Genomic DNA, 16,851 nt, shown 5'->3' with positions numbered 1-16,851 from the left:
CCACATGATTCTAGTGGTAGAAAATATTTAATTTAAAAACAAATATGATACAAATGAAAATATAATATACATGTAGTTCATTAGAATTTTGACAAAAAAAATTGGAGATAAAAAAATAAACAAAAAGAAAGAAATCTTAAAATAACCTTGATCTTATTTAATCTGGAGTTACAGATACGAGATTGTAATGCATTTTTTTAATAATGGAAATCCCTTAAGCTTCATTTATAAACTAATGAAGGAATCTGGCATTGCTTAGTGAAAGCAATTTTGACGACTGCGTCTGTAACTCAATTTGAGAATTGACATTTTTCATTATTGCATGACTATTGTCTTTTTAGAATTGTTGGAATCTTGTTGAAAATAGTACTCCTTTGTGATGTGCTTTCTTCAAACCGCTATTTTCATAAAGTCTTCCAAATAAATGTATGCAGTAAGAATGGAAAACCCTTAAAAATAATTCTATAAAATGTACAACAAATCCATCCAAGTGTTTTAGAACAAAATAATCTATCAAAAACAACAGAACACATTTTTTTCTTCATTTAAACGGTGGATTCTTGCGATACTAGAGGTCCATGATCTTCATCTGTAATACTAATGTGTAGCAGTTGGTTAAGGAGATTATTGGCGTTATGGAGGTGAGAATTTAGCCGGTTGGTGGGGTTTGGAAGGACAGGTTTGGGGGGAGGTAAAGGCTTCGGTCTGTCTGGTGCACGAGCCCTGAAAGATGGCAGCTGAATCTCCATATTTTTCTCGTCTTTACTGGAGTTTTTGTCATCTGCCCCGTTACTGATATTGTCAAGGCCGTGTGAATGTGCTAGGAGCTTTTTATAGGTGAGAACTTCTAACTGTTGGAGAGCTTTCTGACGCCCCCGAACTACGGAGAGGACTTTTTCTGCTTCTACTTTTGTTGAAATGTTTTTGAATTTCTTGTAACAAAGAGGTTCTCGCTTGCGAATATCCTCTTCCAAATCGACATCATCTGCAATACATTCACTTTGAACAATTAGTTTCCACACTATAGGTCATAATTCATTTCGTATGTTTTTTTCTTGATTATAAGATCTATTTCATTGAACAAAATTGCATACTATTGGTATGGAGGGCGGCCATTTCCATCTTTGCGTCATCGATAGCTTGGTCCAGGACGTCGGCCTGCACATTGGCCCGTCGCATCAGGCGCGTCAGTTCACACAGTTCATGATGCATACAGATAAGTTCCCTCTGACGTCTCTTTATCTTGGCATCTTTTCTTCTACAATAGAGGATAACCTACCCAATTGTGTATTTCAACCTACTGAATGGGATATAATTGTGTTCCACAGGGGCTGATGTAGAGGGGATGGGGAGCGGGGACTGCACCCCCCCCCCCCCCCCACCCCCCATTGGTTGAATAATTTAAAAAACCCATAATTTTTGGGTATTCAAAAATTCTCCTTCCCTATTCAGCGGAAAGGTTACAAATTTGGGTTACACCCCTCCCTTGAAATTTTCTGGATCCGCTGTATTGCTGATATATGTGATATTGATGAATACTTATGAGACCCACCTCCTAATTTATGTCATGGACTGAGCAAAAACACAGAAACTTTATAAAAATGATTGAACAATTTGAAAAAGAGATTAAAGAAAACTTTACTGGTTATTTCAATCGAGTAACATGATTTTAATAACATTGATCGAAATGATAGTGGCATCAAAATTTATCAAAAGCTGACTGAGCGAGCCATTATTCATGTACATGTATATATACACTGTACACAATTTAAAGTATTGCTACATTCTCCAAAGTAGCATGGCTGAGGATTTATTGCTTGGCAATGAGTTACATGTACGTGTAATATTCAATATGAGATAATTTGACTTGCCGGTATGAAAGATATGTTTGAGGCCTAGGAATGGTTTCCCGTTTACAGCAAATTGAAGAAAAGAAAGAAAGAAAAAATATTACAGGTTAACTACAAAATTTCTGTGGTCAATTCGATCATCACTCGCGACATCTAATGTCATGAAATCGTCGATGTACGCGAGCAGGTTCATTTCTGTCAGATATTTTTTTTTCAGACTGAGCGATTTAAAAATCATCGCTCCAATGTTCACGAGACAACGCGAAGTCGTTATAGAATTCAAGCAACATCATTCATGGACAAATCAGTTACGGAGTGTGAAATCGTGTGGTGTAAGCTAAACCTAGTCAGTCATCGTACAATCTACTTATCCAGCTTCTACAATCCAAAAACCAGTAATGAAGAAGGCTTCCTAAGTTATTACGAAAGTATGGAAAGAGCATGCAGGGTAAACAATGCAGTCATTATATCAGCAGGCGACATCAATTTGCCTAGAATAAATTGGGAAACAAAAAGTAAATTCATAGAGTCACGATTTTACCCAAAATTTTGTTTTTCACTTTTAATGATCAAAATCTACTGTCCAATGTGTTTAAAAGATTTCAAATAAAAATTAAGGTTATACATCATCGCAGAAGCTCATTTTAGTGAGTTTATTATTTGTTTTGTAAACAGAGATTGTGGTATGCTATTGTTTACGAAATTTTCAAAAGAAATGGATACCGATCTAAGTTTATTATAACTTTCACATTTCAAGCATTTTTGGGGTAAAATGTGTCATCTAAAAGTTAAAATTTGTGACTATGCAAAATTAAGATGTTTTATATTACAAAATCGATATTTCACTTGTTTGTTTGTTTACATAAAAAGACTCGAGTCTTTGTTTACATAACACAGAATTAAGGCTAAAATATTGCTTTCATTCTTGCATTCAGAAGGTCAAAATTTTGGCAGTCAACATTAAATGAGTTATATTTTTAATGTTTAACATCAAAAATGAAAAATATTTTTATCAAAAATCGTGAACCAGTCCCTTTAATGACCTTGGACTATCTCGGTCGTCACTCCAACAAGAGGTACGAACACACTCGAACCATCCATCCACTGTCAACAGGGTAGAGACCATGCCTGGTATTTCAGATCATGATGTAGTATTTGTAGAATTAGTCGTTATACCAGCTAGAATACAACAACGACCTCATAAAATACCATTAAACGGAAGGGCAAACTGGGACCAGATCAAGACGGATATGAAACAAGTATTATCTGTCATTGAATCCATGAGGAACAGTGCACTTCCAACAAACAACCTCTGGAATCATTTTCAACAGGCACTGGAAGGAAGTATCAAGGAACATATACCATCAAAGCTAGCCAGGAATAAGGATAGTAAACCATGGATAACACGAGATGTCCGTAGATTGATAAGAAAAAGGAACACATGTTATAAGAGAAAGAAAAAGTCAGGAAATATAAAGGATGTTAACACCTACAAGGAACTAAAACGAAAAACACAGCAGGAAATACGACGCTCATATTGGAAGTATCTAGTCAACATGATAACATCAGAACCAGATGATAAGAACCAAAACAGAAATAAACGTTTTTGGACTTTCATCAAACATAGGAAGTCGGACGGTAATAGTATACCACCCTTCAAAAGGACGGTCTCCTTCACCAAGAATCAGTAGACAAGGCAAATATTCTAAACAAGCAGTTTCAGGAAGCCTTCTCGGAAAAAACGGACATCAGAGTTGAGGAGTTTTCTAAGCGATGCAACATGAAGGGTGGATATCCCAGGATCGAAGATCTAGACATAACAGTTAATGGAATCCATAAGTTACTCATCACCAAGGGTCCTTAAAGAACTAGCAGATGTTACGGTGCCAATCCTTACCGTCACTCTCATTCACTCTTACCAAACAGGAGAGGAACCCATTTTATGGAAAACAGCCAACATATGTCCTATATATAAGAAAGGGAAGGAATATGAGACAGTATATTACAAGCCAGTTTCATTGACGTGCATCTGTAGCTAGATCATGGAACACATCGTGACTAGTCACATCATGAACCATGCTGATGGCAATAACATCATGTACCCACTACATCACGGGTTCCGTAGAGGCCTTTCGTGTGAAACTCAACTCATAGAGTTTATTAACGACATCTCAATCAACATCCACAAGGCAAAACAGACTGACTGCCTTATTGTGGACTTCTCCACAGCACTTGATAAAGTGAGCCAGTCTTCTAATCCATAAGCTCAACCCTTATGGAATAAAAGGGAAGACAAACCAATGGATCCAAAGCTTCCTTACAAACCGCAAGCAAAGTGTGGTTGTGGAAAGGGGAATCATCTGAAGAGGTGCCAGTGGACTCCGGTGTGCCACAAGGTTCAGTCCTAGGACCGAGTCCCTTTCTATTTTACATAAACGACATACCGGAAGGCCTTTCATCGACCGTACAACTCTTTGCTGACGATACTGTGGCATACATGACTATCACTTCAGATGCGGATGTAGAGAAGCTCCAGGACGACCTAAACCAACTATCAATCTGGGAAAACAAATGGTTCATGCGGTTCCATCCAGAAAAATGTAATATGCTTACCATCACCAAAAATCGAAAAATCATCAAAACATCTTACACGGCCACCAGTTGGAGCATATTCCATCAGCAAAATATCTTGGCGTTACAATCTCGACAGTCTTGATTTGGACCCCGCACATGAATAATATCTGTACTAAAGGAGGCAGCACCATTGGCTTTCTCAAAAGAAATATCAACATCAGCAACTCTAACATCAAAGAGAAAGCCTGAAAATAATTAGTACAACCAACAGTGGAGTATGCCAGTGCGGCTTGGAATCCTCACCAAGTCAGACGTTCAAAAGATTGAAATGATTCAGCGTAGAGCAGCCCAGTATGTCCACAACAGATATCATAACACCTCATTTGTAACCGAATCTCGGAGCAGTCCTTCATAATTCATGTCTGGAAATTGACTTTCAACTTCGACCGGTTCTAGCAATTAATGTGCACTAGGTGACACTGCTGTTTAATTCAAATAATTTATTTGACTATCAAACTAACTCTCTATCACTATTAATTTTGTATTGCTTACAGTCTAGGTATGAAAATCCCAAAATGAAAAGAGGCACTAAATTTTCCGTTCAAATGAAGACTTCCATGGCACAATATTTTATCTCCTGGAATTGAAGACTTCCTATAGTCTGTGCTTTATCTAGTTACTGATACATTGTATCTCTACATACCTAGCTACTTGTATTTCGCTAATTAAAAAAAAAAACTATAGGAACTTTTCAATTTTTGGAGATAAAATATTGCGTCATGATATTTGTGATGGTTTATTTTATGGAAATTACATACTTAGACGGTAAGTAATTACAGCATTAATAGCGATACAGATTTGGTTTAATAGTCAACTAACTGATTTAAAGCGAACAGAAGTGTCACCTAAGTGCACATTAAGACAATGTATGCCTATGACAAAAGGGTACGCGATATACGCATTTTACTGATGGTCTCGTGACATCACCTATACGTACAACGCTAACTATACAATACATGTATGTGACTGATTACATGTATATACTTTATATTACTTGTTCAACATATTTTTAAAAAATAACCAAACCTAAACTTTTGCATGGCAGCGTTAAGTTTACGGCTTGTCTTCACATACTCTGCATCCGTTTCTAATGCATCCTGGTCCAGCTGTTCCAAGTTCACTCTTCCAGCGGTACAAAATTCACATACAGATGGCGCAAGGACTTTCATGGATGCTGACTCTGACACGTTGTCTTTTTTCTCATTGTCTGAAAATAATCGCTCCTCAGATAACTCCGAAAGTCGAGCTGACGATATTTCCGGTGAATTTGAGGAGTCCGCCGGCTTGGTCTTCCTACCGCGTCGAAAAATTTTCTTAAGCATTTCGATTGTTGCGTATCCACAGATAAAAAGAAATATGGTATACCTGCATCGTTTTATAACAGTAACGTTCATTCAACCATTCATGTATTCTTTTTGCTTTTAAAGAACGTAGTCATGGAAGTGGTATTATTCGACGTATTTTAAATTTCACTATTGTGACGTCAAATGCGTTATCTTACGTCATAGTCAAGACACACGTTCCTTTACGTACAATATGTAGTTTGGATTTTAGTTTGGCGTTCAACAAAGGGATAACATAAATCACAATCTCTCTATCTAACGCAGTGAAATACATGTAGTATGGGTTGTATCATGGCACTCTGCGTGTATATATATTCCTCTTTAAAGATATCTCATAAATTGTATACGATATCTTATAAAAAGTTATAAGATATCTTCTCAATTTTTATAAGATATATCTTTTATCATTTAGATAAAATATTTTATAACAGATATGAAATATCTTATATTTTTTCTTTATGAGATATCTCATTAAATATATGAGATATTTTATATAGTATACAAGCTATCTCGTAAAAATTATAAGATATCTTATTAACGTTTTTGATATAAGATATATCATAAACTTTATAAGATAACTTAATATAACATTTATAAGACATCTTATAACTTTTACTAGATATCTTATAAAAGAAAGATATTTCATATTTTATAAGATACCACATAAACTTTATGAGATACTTTGTTTAATATACAAGATATATCTTATAAAGTTTATGCATATACTGTTTTCACTTGACATCCATGATTGACGAGGTTAGCGTTTCTCACACACGCACACACAGAATAATGCTATGTGCACGTATATTCAAGTACTTATTTTTATGTAAACCTATGTAATGTTTCATTACATATTCAATTGACTGCACTTTAATGCAGACATTTTTCCAGGATTTTTAACATGGTAAATACACTTTTTTGTAATGGTAATCTCGAAATGATATATTTTTTTTCTTTGTGTTTTTCTTCTTTCTGTTCTGTGAATAAGAAAATAATGTAATAAAAACTATAATGACAATATTGTTTTTCAAAAATAAGGTTTTCTATGAAATACAAAACTTCAATATCTGACAACCGAGCCCCTGTGATTATGCTCTGTTGATATTGGCCACATTATGTAATTCTTTTCGTTTGTCCTGAAGAAGGAACGGGTCGTCCCGAAAATTTGACAATCTCGTTGTTCGTGTCGTTGGTCATTTTAGTGCTTTGTATAATTTTTTGTATTTGAGAGTTTGTCAGCAATGTAATTTTGAATCACGTGCTTGAGTCTAAGAATTACCGGCAGCAGGAAATTATGTTTTTCACCATTTCAAAATAATATGAAGTTATTTATATTATTAGCTATTCTATAACTATGATATAAACAGAATAAAATCGATTTGGTGTTTGATTTCTTATACTTAAATGTTAGAAACAAAACACTTGAGAGAGAGAGAGAGAGAGAGAGAGAGAGAGAGAGAGAGAGAGAGAGAGAAAGAGAGAGCTTGTAAAATTTGTAAGTAAGAATTCAACAACCAATTCATTTTTAAATTTATAATTTTTATAAGTTATATCATCGCGTAGTGAACAGTAAGCAGTTGACTGTTGGCTGTCTTTACGGCGTGTATTGATCGCGTGCATTTTCATGACATTTTCACCTCAACAGAGATAAGTCTCATGATTGAAAAGGGTGAACCCAGCTGGAATTTGGATTCCTCAATTCTAAAAGTTAATTAAGCAAATGAAGTTTGCTTGCCAGTAATATAGAAGCGCTCTATAATCCTGATAAGTATTATCCTAAGTTCAAGATAGATATCTAAATTCTTTTTACATGTACTTTTAAATAGATGATTATGGACACTTTAATAAGCCAACGTCAAAGAACTAATCTGATGCATTACTCTACTTCAAGAAACAAGAAAGGAAGTTCATTTTGACCATACAATTACGAAATGAATCAATCGACTGTTCAATGACGTCCGGACTGTGCAGACAAGTGGCCGCTACTCTGAATCCCACCTGTATATTCCCGTGGGTATAGTTGAAAGCATCAGACTTATTTGGCTTCTCATAGTTTTAAATAAAATTTATGAGTATACAATATCTTCAGTTGAATATACAATAAAATCCTACAGGATGTTACGCACTAAAAGTCAGTTATATGACCTTGTCCTGGTCCGAGGTCAAGGTGATCACAAACTTAAATTGAATGTATGTATATACATATATGCCAAATGAGGATGATTGTTCCCGCACAAGATATTCACGTGTCCTATATAATCCTATGTAAAATTACAAACTCTATTGTGACCCCGAGTTACTTCAGAAATAAAATAAAATAATAAATAGATAAATAAATAAAATAACATTCGACTTATCTTCTCTTCTTTTCCCCCCAGATACATTTTTTTTTTTTGCCAGAAGTCAATCATTTTGGCATTTATAACATTTGTCAAGCTCACCAGTGGCGGATTTAAGGAGGAGGGGGGCGCAGCCGGCGCCCCCCCCCCCTTCCTTAAGGTAAATCGTGGTATCTTGTTTGGAAAAATCTACTAAACGATCAAAGAGGCAATAATTTCTTCCACTCCCGGAGAAATAAATGACAAAATATTTTTATTTCTTGAATTACTTTATTGGGAGATCTTAATTTTTTCCAAAAACCCTTAAAATTTGCGTCATTTACTAATTTCACCTTATTAAACGTGATAGAAAATAGTACAAATTACTTAAATAGGAGACATATTTCAAGCCTTATAAAATCTGTAAAATCCACGAGCTTCCGGGGGCTTCACCCCCTGGACCCCCACCAGGGCTTTACCCTGCACCCACTGGGGGCCTCAAGGCGAACCCCCAGACCCCCTGCCTCATAAAGTGGCGCCCCCCGTAACCACAATTCCTGGATCCGCCCCTGCTCACCATATACAATACTAATATTATGAGGAGACTTTTTAACTTTCATTATATATTAACAGAACTCCAGCTGCAACGACTCAATTACATATGTTCATTTTTATTTTCATATCCCCAAACTATAAAGCAAAATTGCAACAACCATTGCATCAAACACTTGCAAAAGAATATCGACAGGTAGACACAATTTTCTAGATTTACGTAAAAGATTGAACATAGGTTTTTTCGCCTGTTGTACAAGTCTCACCTTATTCTTATGAAAATCACCTTTCCTTGAAAATAGAATACCAAGATATTGAAACTTTTTCTACAGTTGTAACATCAGCTTAGAACTCATTATTATATTTGTGAAATGGAAATTTTCAGATCGGATCTGCTTTTTGAGAAAATCACAACTGCTTTTCCATTGAGCTTCCAAGTTTCATTGTATAAGTACATGATATTGAAGACTGCTTGTAATTCAGATGTATATTCAGTAAAGATCACAATATCATCAGCTTATAACGAAAGTAATTAAAATATAATCTGAAGAACACAAACATCAGCAAGAGCATAACATGCCTTAGACATAAAATTAGTGAGCTCATTCCAAAATAGTGAAAAAAGTAGAGGGGACAAATTTTCTCCGTGCCTTACTCCAAAATAGGGCATTAAAAAATCTGAACATCTCATATGTACCATTTCTCACGCAAGATTTGGTGTTTAATATAGGTTTTGTAATATAGCACTTGAGCATTTTCCCATCTACATGACTACTTTTGCCTTAATAAAACTTTATTCAACGAATCAGATACTTTTTTGCAATCAATAAACGCACAATAATAGTGTTTGTCATTTGGCCACATACAAATCCACAAGACATCATTAGAAAATTATATATAAATCGGGCGTGACATTCTAGAAAGAGATATCGAATCCGAGGGGAAAATGTCTGCTGATAGCGAAAATGGTCAAGATATTGAGTCTATTCCAGGATTTCAGGATGTAAACACTTTTACGCAGGTATAAGACGGATGATAATTTGATTAAAATGCTGATACATTAAAGTAAATCAAGTTGTTAATGCTAATTAATAGTAATTATCCACCACGTGTATTATTGTCCCGAATTTCCCCCGATTTTTTCGCAATAATATTTTATAGAGTTATCTCCGAAGATTGTAAGATGAAATAAGTAACTGTTGTTGATGTAAAATGGATAAAGAATATAAAAGGCTTTTACTGAGTGGTCATTTATTAAATGGTTATATCTCAAATGTTTCAATTGTCATTTCTTTACTCAAATCTTTGTAATTCTTTACGTTTAATTTGGATATTAGCAAGCGCTGAAATCTGTGGTACAAGCAACACGTGTATCCAACAACCTTCCAGCTGCAGGAGACGATTATGATTATTATTCGAGTTTCCAGGGTGTGCGGGATATCCTGGATATTGAAGGAAAGCGGGTCCTCAACATGTAAGTACCGGAGGCTAGCAAAAATAGTTATATATACTCCAGAGTTGTCAAAATTTTTAATTACTGTCAGACATTTTGTGATGTTTGTAATAGACACAAGTCGACATAACTGTACCACATTTTATACTGCTGAATAATTTGATTGGTTACACAATACTGTGCGTGCGCACTAAGCCAAATATATTTATAGAAATGAATGCGGATTCCCTAACTAAGAATAGATTACGTGTACAGATAAAAGTGTAAACATAATATGACACATTTGGTCTGACAGAGTTAAAGGTTCTGTCATACCAGACAAAGTTTTGTCAGACCAGATGCATAAATTTACCTTGTATTGCATAGAATGAACGAAGAAAAATGTACTTGCTGGACCAAAATGCCTTTTATTTTTTAACTGCAATGTATCTCCCACTCATATCCAGCCAAACACGGTCAGTTTTGCACAATTTTGGAACTCATGAACTCCACAAAAGCCTTCGTAAATTTTTTTAAAGTGGTCCAGGTTCAGGAATTTTTTTTCCTTTTTTTACCAAGTTGTTTGTTTTTCCCCTCGTATTGAGCATCACCAGCTGTAGATAAAATACCAAAATTTAAACCAAAGCTCAGAGTTGTGGAAAACTGTCAGTCCTGTCGGCAAGGCCGGTAAAAAATTCCCTGGACCGATAACTTGCTAGACAATATCGGTCCAAATGACCGTTTGAAAATATCGGCTGTGATCCGATTATTTTAGAGCTCGGGTTCGGGATGCACAAGCGAAAGTCAGGGCCGATCAAATTTGTGAAAGGTTCTCTACCCAGGAAGAAAAAGCTCAGTGGTAGAGCACTCGCTTTATAACTGGAAGGTCGTGAGTTCGAGTTCTGCTCGTGCCATGGCCACGTCAAATCTAAGATGTAAATATATGCTCGCCAAACGCTCGGTATTTAGCAGTGAGAGTCACAAGTCTTTCGGATATGACCTCCAATGTCTCTGTAGGTTTTAACACGTACAGCATGCAAAAGTTTTTGTCTGTTCTGCATCTACTAAAAAACTTAAAACATTGATAATCTGCGCAAAAATATAGTTATTCGAGCCATTCCAAAAAAGAAAGGTAAACCATATGGTTACAGAAAGAATTTACACTCTCCTGTTTGTTTTTTAACTTGATATTAAATCTAAACCTTTTTAATACCGACGAAATAGCTTTCTCCTCCGTACTTGTCCATTGATGTAAATACTACCTTATATAGCATATGCAAATAACTTGACAATCGGAAGTTGAAACTTCAGTATATCAAACATGGTGCACAAATATGAATTGAGAATTTGGAATATATCGAAATGGTTGAAAATGGTAGAATAGAGCCTCACAAATTGTAAGTTGCAGGTTTTAAATTTATATATTGACTAAGAAACATAGAATATCATTTTGTTTCCGTTAAAGGGACTGACTCACGATTTTACCCAAAATTTTGTTTTTCACTTTTAATGATTAAAATCTACTGTCTAATGTGTTTGAAATATTTCACATGAAAATTAAGGTTATACATCCTCACAGAAGCTCATTTTAGAGAGTTTATTATTTGTTTTGTAAACAAAGATTGCGGTATGCTATTGTTTACGAAATTTCAAAAGAAATGGATATCGATCTAAGTATTATTATATCTTTCACATTTCAAGCATTTTTGGGGTGAAATGTGTCATCTAAAAGTTAAAATTTGTTACTATGCAAAATTAAGATGCATTATATTGCAAAATCAATATTTCAATTGTTTGTTTGTTTACATAAAAAGACTCGAGTCTTTGTTTACATAACATATATTCAAGGCTAAAATATTACTTTTATTCTTGCATTCAGAAGGTCAAAATTTTGGCTGTCAACATTAAATGAGCTATATTTTTAATGTTTAACATCAAAAATGAAAAATATTTTTATCAAAAATCGTGAACCAGTCCCTTTAAGGAAGTCAGCAAATGTTTAGAATGATCGAAAATGAGATCCTAAGGAGTTGTAACCCTCTCCCCCCAAAAAAAATTCGGAAAGGGCTACATTATTGAAGCTAATATAAAACATATAAGACTCAGGGAATTTATTATCATCAGAATAAATCTTGCCCATAGTGAATAAATTAGGCCCCCTAAAAACTTTTTTAAAAATATCTAACACTATTTTCATAATCAGTTGATCGAAGAAGGTCACACATGACATCACTATACTTTTAAGGATTATGTATTTTTGGACTAATATTTTACAATCCGTATTGTGGCTAATTATCACAATATGTCGGCGAATGAACTATCAGAATTAATTGCTATAAGCATAAAAAAGACAAAAAATACATATAAATTTGCATACTTTGTAAACATTCGATTTGTCTTTTTTTTTTTTTACTAATATTTTACAATGACAGTAATTTTAGTGAAGGAATAATACAATGACATAAATGAACAGTAATCTTATTCATCATGTTGATTGACACAAATGACTTGTGTCATGGAATGATGACCACTTCTTCAGAATCACCATTTCCAACTATGTGGGTTTTTATGGCCACAGTGAATTAAAAAATGCTTGGAAAAATGTAGGTAACAATACAAAATCTGTGAGATAGGAAATGTTTTATATACCACAGTGTAAATTATATTCTGTTAACATATTTACTGAAAACTTGCATTGATAAAAAGATATAAATGAAGAAGCACCCAATTTATGTTTTGTTGATTTGTGCCACTTTGTGAAACACTCTTACTATAAGGTGGCAGATTTCGATACCCAATTATAAGGTTATAAATGATCACAGGATTCATAAAGTGTGTATATATAAACTATGGTACATAATTAGGAGCAAATACCAGTAATGGGTACCAGAATATTTACCACAGAATATTTCAATAGGATGTTTTTATCCATGTATTACTGTCAGAGTACAGGGTATATATATTTTGAAGACTTTTTGTATTATAGAGAAAAAGTAAATTGTAATGGCATATTTTGTAATAGAGTCCAGATTGCATAAATGACTTTGAATTTTTGTGTTTGAAAGTATCCAAAATGTGTTGCGTTACCACAATGTGAAGGGTCACATGACATCGTCGTCAGATGCGACTGATCTTGAGGACAAGTTTGATGTGCTGATGGATGCAAATGACCATATCTTGGAGAAAGCGGTAAAGTAGAACAATAACATCACAATATCATTTTAAAATAATCCACAGCATTGTTAAGAAGGATATCATTATGCCATGAAATGATTGCATGTAAACTTGATTTCATTGCGCTTAATTAACTGTTGACTTAGATATGTTGTCTGGGTAGCGCTCTCGCTTCTCACCGCTGTGACCTCAGTTCAATCCCTTTGATCGGCAGTGGTTGTGTGTGAGAGGGTATGGTGGTCGCCCGCTCAGACACGTGGGTTTCCTTCGGGTACTCCGGTTTCCTCCCACATAAATGAACCCCTAGTGCAAACATCCGTGCATCAAAGGACCCAATTGGAAATAAGCTTTTGAGCTTTCATGGGTTATCTTTATGTTTGTATGTATGTATATACCGAATAAACATTTTATTTATTTTTATGCCCCCCCCTTTGAAAAAGAGGGGGCATATTGTTTTGCAACTGTCAGTCGGTCTGTAGACCACATGTTGTTCGCTCAATATCTTGAGAACCATTCACTTGATGATAATGCTATTTCATATGTGGGTTGGTTATGAGTGGAAGATGACCCCTATTGTTTTTCAGGTCAAAAAGGTCAAGTGTCAATCTACTCTGGACATAGGAATATAATGTCCGCTCAATATCTCGAGAACCCTTTGCTTGAAAGACATCAAACTTGCCACACTGGTACATCCTAAGGAGTAGATGACCCCAATTGATTTTGAGGTCATATGGTCAAAGGTCAAGGGTCAAACTGGGCATAGGAATATACCGACCATTCAATGTCTAGAGAACCCTTTGCTTGACAGACATCAAACTTGGTACACCAGTACATCTTCAGAAGAAGATGACCCCTATTGATTTTGAGGTCACATGGTCAAAGGTCAAGGGTCAAATGGGACACAGGAATATACTGTCTGTTCAATATCTTTAGAACCCTTTGCTTGACAGACATCAAACTTGGTACACTAGTACGTCTTCAGGAGAAGATGACCCCTATTGATTTTGAGGTCACATGGTCAAAGGTCAAGGGTCAAACTGGACATAGGAATATATTGTCCGTTCAATATCTTGAGAACCCTTTGCCTGACAGACATCAAACTTGGTACACTGATACGTCTTCAGGAGAAGATGACCCCTATTGCTTTTGAGGTTACATGGTCAAAGGTCAAGGGTCACACTGGACATAGGAATATATTGTCCATTCAATATCTTGAGAACCCTTTGCCTGACAGACATCAAACTTGTTACACTGGTACGTCTTCAGGAGAAGTTGACTCCTATTGATTTTGAGGTCACATGGTCAAAGGTCAAGGGTCAACCTGGACATTGGAATATACTGTCTGCTCAATATCTTCAGAACCCTTTGCTTGACAGACATCAAACTTTAAATAGTACACTGGTGTATATTCAGGAGAAGATGACTCCTATTGATTTTGAGGTCACATGGTTAAAGGTCAAGGGTCAAACTGGACATAGTAATATACTGTCCATTCAATATCTTGATAACCCTTTTACTTGACAGACATCAAACTTAGTACACTGGTACATCTTCAGGAGAGTATGACCCGTATTGATTTTGAGGTCAAAAGTCAATAGTTGAACTGGACATAGTAATATATTGTCTCCTATATTTTAAGAATTATTTGCTTGATTGACACGTACCAAACTTGGTACACTGGTACAGCATAAGGAGCAGATGACCCCTATTGAATTTTAGGTCACATGGTCAATTCACTCTTGACATAGGAAGATATTGTCTGCTCAATATTTTGAATTGATGATAATACTATCATTTAAATGAGGTGTGTGTATAACCCTTTTCAATTTTGCACCAGGGGGGGGGGGGGGGGGGGGCATATGTGTTTTACAAACATCTCTTGTTTGAATTATCTTAATTGGCCTGCATTGTAATATTGAATGTAGTTATGAAAATTGACCACATAAAGCGTATTAATAATCTGCACCTATTAGATTCTATGAACAGTTCTGACAATTACATACATATATATAAATATTAAAGTTCTGTCAATTACATACATGTATATAAATATTAAAGTTCTGTCAATTACATACATATATATAAATATTAAAGTTCTGACAATTACATACATGTATATAAATATTAAAGTTCTGTCAATTACATACATATATATAAATATTAAAGTTCTGTCAATTACATACATATATATAAATATTAAAGTTCTGTCAATTACATATATATATATATAAATATTAAGGTTCTGACAATTACATACATGTATATAAATATTAAAGTTCTGACAATTACATATATATATATATAAATATTAAGGTTCTGACAATTACATACATGTATATAAATATTAAAGTTCTGACAATTACATACATGTATATAAATCTAAAGTTCTGACAATTTTTTACATGTATATAAATATTAAAGTTCTGTCAATTACATACATATATATGAATATTAAGGTTCTGTCAATTACATACATGTATATAAATATTAAAGTTCTGTCAATTACATACATATATATAAATATTAAGGTTCTGACAATTACATACATGTATATAAATATTAAAGTTCTGACAATTACATACATGTATATAAATCTAAAGTTCTGACAATATTTTACATGTATATAAATATTAAAGTTCTGACAATTACATACATGTATATAATATTAAAGTTCCGACAATTTAATACATGTATATAAATATTATGAGTAAAGTTCAAAAGTAAGCTCATGTTTCTGAGACCAAGTGTAGATTTAAAAAAAAAAAAAAAAAAAAAAAATATTCTGAAGAGGTACGTTTCTGTAGTCTTCATGGCATTTCACTCAACCCAATATTATATACTTCTATGATGGTGGCAATTTTGTTACGTTTTGATTATATTTTTAGTCTTAACGAAAAACTATTTCAGTATTTTGAGCGCTGGGCATTTGGGCCTCTGTATCTGCATTGTTTACTAAACCAAACAAAAATCCACTGGCCCAAATAATACAAAGTATTACATATTTTTCAATTTTTTAAAGAAATCTAAAGAGAGAGTATGAGAGTTAAACAAGTCTCGTATGGTTTTAATCATGATTAATTCAAGTGCATGAGAAACACTATCTATACAATTAATTCTGATAACTGTATCATCCTCACTCCATTCCAATATATGATGTTACTATACTTTCATGTAAAATACTTGAATCTGATTGGTCGAGAAGCATTTGAGAAAATAATATTTCCTTCTGAGAATAGAAAGCACGCGCTCCAGGGTGATAGTATCTAGCAACAGGTAACATTACTTGACTACGAGTGATATTATGAAAATATTACGTACGTCAAATGTATGCGTGTACTGTTCACTGTAGATTGTTAGATGACTTCGTTTGAGCGTTTGTAATAAAAGAGAATACCTGCATTGATATACAAAACATTGCATGATAGTGATTGATCAAATGTCAACAGTCGTAAGTTTTTCTGCTTTGTTGTTTATATAACATTCAGTGCGATAAAACAAATATTGCATGTAGTTGAGGGTAACATTGTAAATTTTCACCCCTCAAGAAA

At 34.4% G+C, this 16,851-nt stretch overlaps 2 protein-coding genes across 3 annotated transcripts in view; one reads left to right on the top strand and one right to left on the bottom strand.

Annotated features, from left to right (window-relative positions):
• Positions 1 to 11: 11 nt before the first annotated feature.
• Positions 12 to 5,806, bottom strand: LOC125657683 (uncharacterized). Its single transcript, XM_056150712.1, has 3 exons — positions 5,559 to 5,806; positions 1,095 to 1,258; positions 12 to 985 (listed from the first exon to the last, which is right to left on the bottom strand). Exons 1-3 carry the CDS (start codon positions 5,804 to 5,806, stop codon positions 546 to 548), a joined length of 852 nt encoding a protein of 283 aa, XP_056006687.1. The 3' UTR covers positions 12 to 545.
• Positions 5,807 to 9,607: 3,801 nt separating this feature from the next.
• Positions 9,608 to 16,851, top strand: part of LOC125658908 (exosome component 10-like) — a 25,965-nt gene continuing 18,721 nt past the window's right edge. The window contains exons 1-3 of one of the 2 annotated variants that reach the window (XM_048890353.2): positions 9,608 to 9,718; positions 10,035 to 10,171; positions 13,195 to 13,318. In XM_048890353.2, coding sequence (XP_048746310.1) covers positions 9,644 to 9,718; positions 10,035 to 10,171; positions 13,195 to 13,318 — 336 coding nt within the window. In that variant the 5' untranslated portion in view covers positions 9,608 to 9,643. The remainder of the gene's footprint in view (positions 9,719 to 10,034; positions 10,172 to 13,194; positions 13,319 to 16,851) is intronic. The other variant, XM_048890357.2, reaches the window with a different exon arrangement.

Source organism: Ostrea edulis, chromosome 9, assembly GCF_947568905.1.
Source record: "Ostrea edulis chromosome 9, xbOstEdul1.1, whole genome shotgun sequence".
NCBI lineage: Eukaryota > Metazoa > Mollusca > Bivalvia > Ostreida > Ostreidae > Ostrea > Ostrea edulis.
This window is presented reverse-complemented; position numbering and strand designations above follow the sequence as displayed.

Bases quoted from the DNA above. Each gene is read 5' to 3' on its own strand.
- LOC125657683 (XM_056150712.1), bottom strand. From the start codon at position 5,806: ATGCTTAAGAAAATTTTTCGACGCGGTAGGAAGACCAAGCCGGCGGAC. The intron at 1,259-5,558 runs GTATGTGAAGAC...CCTCTATTGTAG, and splicing joins GCATTAGAAACGGATGCAGA to AAGAAAAGATGCCAAGATAA. The intron at 986-1,094 runs GTATGCAATTTT...AATGTATTGCAG, and splicing joins GGCCGCCCTCCATACCAATA to ATGATGTCGATTTGGAAGAG.